The 5,066-nt window shown below is 30.4% G+C and overlaps 1 protein-coding gene across 1 annotated transcript in view; it reads right to left on the bottom strand.

The window, feature by feature from the left end:
- The window catches only part of LOC115243237 (ATP synthase subunit beta, mitochondrial), a 4,779-nt gene extending 1,712 nt beyond the window's left edge, over positions 1-3,067 (bottom strand). Inside the window, exons 1-4 of the mRNA XM_029820056.1 lie at positions 2,880-3,067; positions 1,913-2,125; positions 916-1,179; positions 430-773 (exon numbers count right to left, since the gene is read on the bottom strand). Of these exons, the coding sequence (XP_029675916.1) occupies positions 430-773; positions 916-1,179; positions 1,913-2,125; positions 2,880-2,979 (921 nt within the window). The 5' untranslated portion in view covers positions 2,980-3,067. The remainder of the gene's footprint in view (positions 1-429; positions 774-915; positions 1,180-1,912; positions 2,126-2,879) is intronic.
- Between the last annotated feature and the right edge of the window lie 1,999 nt (positions 3,068-5,066).

Genomic DNA, 5,066 nt, shown 5'->3' with positions numbered 1-5,066 from the left:
TCTGAAGATATATATGTTTCTCTCAGCGCAAATGAATATAATTTTATAATTATACCGTAATATTAAAGTTAAATGTATTATAATGTGAGAAGGATTAACTTTATTATTATATATGTATGTGTATATATTTGTATATATATATATATATATATATATTATATAGAAACTAAAAAATGTAAGATATAAACTCTTTTTGATAACAAAAAACCTAATGTAAAAAAATTTTTTATTTTGTAATCTATTTAAATTTTTGGTTTTACATAAAACCATCTTTTCGATAGTACCAATAGTTAGACGAGACATCCTTTATATGTTATGTGCATGCATTTATACATGCATGTATATCAAAAAGAACATACATATGTGTATGTTAACTATTATTGTTTCATTTACTTTAAAAACTACGTATATTTATACTTCTTTTCTTACCTCGGAACCAGCCTGGGTAAACCTGAAGATGTTATCAATGAACAATAGTACATCCTGACCTTCCTGATCACGGAAGTACTCAGCGACGGTAAGTCCGGTGAGAGCTACACGAGCACGAGCGCCTGGCGGTTCATTCATTTGTCCGTACACTAGCGCTACCTTGGAGGTCTTATCTTTGAGGGAAATAACACCGGTTTCAATCATTTCATGATAGAGATCGTTGCCCTCGCGTGTTCTCTCGCCCACGCCGGCGAATACTGAATAACCACCATGAGCCTTGGCTACATTGTTAATCAGTTCCATAATGAGTACAGTCTTGCCGACTCCAGCACCGCCGAATAAACCTAGTGAATAATATCAAGATGATTCGTTATTAATGCAAGTGGTTATAGCAGTATATGATCTCGATATTTTCCCTAAAGAAAAATAGAAAATTTTTGTGTTTTTAATTAATCTGTAATCAATTCTATTGTAATAATGCCTCACCAATCTTTCCACCCTTTGCATAGGGAGCCAGTAAATCCACGACCTTAATGCCTGTTACTAGAATCTCTTGCTCGACAGACATTTCTACGAATTCGGGAGCATCTGCGTGAATAGCAGCCAATTTATCTGTAGGGATAGGTCCACGCTCGTCAATGGGTTCACCAATGACATTGATAATGCGACCCAGAGTCTCAACTCCCACAGGAATACGAATAGGATATCCAGAATCCAAAACATTTTGACCACGCACCAAACCTTCCGTACCTAGAATACAAAATTTATAGCAGGTCCTAATTTTACTAAATTGTAATAAACAAAAAAATAACCATTAATGTTTGGTTGTAGGATTTCAAGTGGTGTGGGTCTTGGATACAGGATGTGATTAGAACAAAAAGAATCGATAGGAAGAAAATCTGTGACTCGGTGAAGAGAATACCTGAAACAATAATAATTCTAATGAAGAAATCTAAATGGCTGGAGGTCATTAGCTCTTAGGCACGCGGTTCTTAGTCTTTCAGACTGGTACTAGAGAAAAATTGTCTGATTCATTTTTTAGAAACTAATCTTTCTGATCTTTGGAAAATAATAAGGAAATAAAGTGTTCAAAACGTAAACTGGAGTTTATAAACCAGTATAGTCTGACTCAATAGGATAAAGTAATTTTTAATATTTTTTTTATGCTCTTCTAAATTATAAGAAATAAATACAATCTCTTACATGACTTCTGAAGATGTCTAATATTAAAATATAATATATACATTTCAGATATAGAGACATATAAATGGTAATTATATTCCAATTCTTAAAAAAAGAAATTACAAATAAAGGACATTAGACCAATTAAATTAATCACATTTTAAGATATTAGAAAAGCTGTTTAAAATATAATGCTTGTGCAACATCACTGAATCTGAATTATATAACTTTTATATTTTCTGTATAAAAAATTCATAATTTTATAAATCTTACATATTATATAATATTTACAAAGTATTACCATCCATAGCAATGGTGCGCACTGTGTTTTCTCCAAGATGTTGAGCAATTTCAAGTACGAGCCTGGGTGTACGATCTTGAACCTCCAAAGCATTGAGAATTGGTGGAAGGTCATCTTCAAATTGTACGTCAACAACAGCACCAATGACAGCAACTACCTTTCCTTTTGCACGACTCTTTGTTGCGGCTGCTGCTTTTGCCGCATAGTCTCTTTCTATTTGGGATAACATTTAAATCTTTGAAGAAAGTTTGTGTGAAATTAAATAAATAGGTTAAATATCTCTTTTTTATTTCATTTTTACCAGAGAGAACATATAAATCCAAAGTATTCAAATATCTTTGCAAGGATTGACTTACAAACTCAAGAAACACATGTTACATAACATAAAAATATGCTTGTATATATAAATACTTTAATAACTTATTTTATAAGTTAATAATTCTAAAGAATCTTATTTAAATCAACTTTATGTTATATTTCAAAACATATTTTTAATAAAAATTGGAATAAAGAAATAGAGGAACATAGAGAGAAATGAAACTCTATGATCGTAAAAAAAAATTATTAAACGAATCATAAAATAAAGATTTCTACATATATTCTTTGATTCGCATGAAAATGTAAAACAATAATTGCATTTATGATTATATCGAATATTAATTCATTATCACTACGAAGACGCAATGAATGAATGTGACTTTAGGCCGCCATATTGACCAGTGGAATCCTCCGACAATCGATCACCGATTATATAATCGTTATAATAAATATTCTTTCTTTATACCTCAATAATCTGTATGAAATTTAAATATATTAGTCGTCTGTTATGAATGAATGACATTAAATCGTTATTCCAAGAATACTTTCATCGAAGCAAGAAGTGAAGAAATGGCGAATATGTCGACAAGACTTCGTGTGCTATCGGCAAATTTTTCAATATATTAAATAAAACAAAATGCATACTCACTGTTAATAGCGAAGGCGGTTGATACCTTCGCTATTTCATTCTGAATGAGGCAGGGTTTAACAACCCTCAGGGCTGCTTTCGATACAGCACTCAACATCATGGCCGGTCGATTAAAAAGAGACTGCCACTGCTGAAAGACAGGTTTCGTAGTCCCGTCGAATAGAGACTGCGTATCTGCGTAACTAGTGTTATTGCAGGTCAGATATTTTGCGCATGCGCGGCAAATTCGGCATCAATCATAGATCTTATAGCATAGACTTAGATATGACACAGATATGAATATCGACGAGAGGCAGAGATTCATTTGGACACAACCACTCATATTGACCGGTGTTTAGGGTAATCAACACGATTGGCCAATCAGAGAGCTCTCTGTTCAACTCAGCCAATAGGCAATGTGTCCAATTGAACGTCATCCATTGAAGATCGAGAATTTAAATTTGTCCAATCAGAAGAAAGAAATTTTAGTTTCTTTTATTTTATTGGTCCAATCTTAATCTTCAATTTTCAATGCGTAATCTAATACAGATTTTAAATTTGCTTTGTGGCTGCACTGGACTGCATTAATGAATTTAGAAGTTTGTTCTTCGCGCCATTTGTTACATCTATTCTATTTGTTGTATATTGTATATTGTACGTAAGCAAGTACATCAGTACGGTAAATTTTTTAAATTATATTTCTTGTCAAAACGAAAACATTTTAAAAACATGATAATAATAATACATACACACATCAATGAGAAAAATTTAATTACAAATAAAAACTTTAATGGCAAATACAATTAAATAACTTATTAAAATAAAATTTATTTTTTTTAATAAAGAAGAAAAATTACATTATTAATATTAATATATACTCAGTGCAATAGTTATTCACTATGTAAATATTATAATTGTAGTATCTCATTATACAAACAGAAAAAGAGAAGGGGATAAAATGACTCTACAATTGTCCTTGCCATGTGTGCATCATTGTCCTACTTTTATATGATAATACGTGTGTAATAGTTGCACGCACGCATAGTTACGTAATTTCTTTCAATTAACGAAATTATAAACTTTGGAGTTTCTCTCTTTCTCTCTCTCTCGCGATTGCACATGCAATTTAATCCAGTAGATTCGCACAATACGTTTTTATTGTTAATCAGATTCAATAACAGAAATCTCAAATAAAGTTTTCTGAAAAAAAGGTGCCGCTTATTAACGTTGGTAATGTAAATGGCCTTATTTACAGGATGATGAATTGAAACCATCGAGAGAAAAACGAGGCATGACTCATTCGGCAAAAGCGAATGGAACATTCCATCGGTGGATGGCGTCGTGATGTATATAGTAATATATTACATATAACATATTTACGGATACCACAATAGAATAAAGTAAGAATTTTATGAAACAGTTTATTTGAAATTTGTCTTTAATAATATTTTTTTATTTTTTATTAATAATAATTATAATGTATTAATTATAATAACAATAATAAAGTAATAATAAATTGATATTATCTTACTATATATATATTTAATAATATTAACAAATATAATATTACATAAAAATAAAATATAACATGAAATCAACACATTATTTCCAGTGGAAATTTTTAAATGCAGGACTAGGCATAAAAAAAGAGATGGAGAGAGAGAGAGAGAGAGAAAGAGAGAAAGAGTGAAAAGAAGAGTAAAAAAGGGAAAAGACAAATTAAAAAAAAAACAAAAAAACGGAAGGAGTAAGATAAGGAACAAAGATGAAAAGGAGAAAAAGAAAGAGGAACAGGTAAAATATATTCATTGAGATATTAAAAAAATACACGTATAAATTAATATCGATATTATAAATAAATATATATGCCAAATTCTTCTATTTATATAAAAAACTTTGATCAGCATTGTTCCATTGTTAAATGCTGTTTTGAATGAAATCGTAATCTATAAGTGAATATAACGAATAAGTGCGAATTCAAGTTTCTAATTAATATAATTGCAAAGTTGTCTATTTGAATCGCCACATTTTGAAATCACGCGAATAGACGCGCTTTAATTAGTTAAGTTCGAAGCGTAGTTATAAATAGTAAATGGAAATAGTAAAAAGAACACACATTCACATGACACACGACAACACGATCTACGAAAACTCCCATAACAAAATTCAATTAGTTCTTAAGTATTCATTTTGATATATATATATATA

Source organism: Formica exsecta, unplaced genomic scaffold, assembly GCF_003651465.1.
Source record: "Formica exsecta isolate Colony F162 unplaced genomic scaffold, ASM365146v1 scaffold120, whole genome shotgun sequence".
NCBI classification, from domain to species: Eukaryota; Metazoa; Arthropoda; class Insecta; order Hymenoptera; family Formicidae; genus Formica; species Formica exsecta.
The sequence above is the reverse complement of the archived record's forward strand: the minus strand, read 5'-3'. Positions and strand labels throughout refer to the sequence as shown.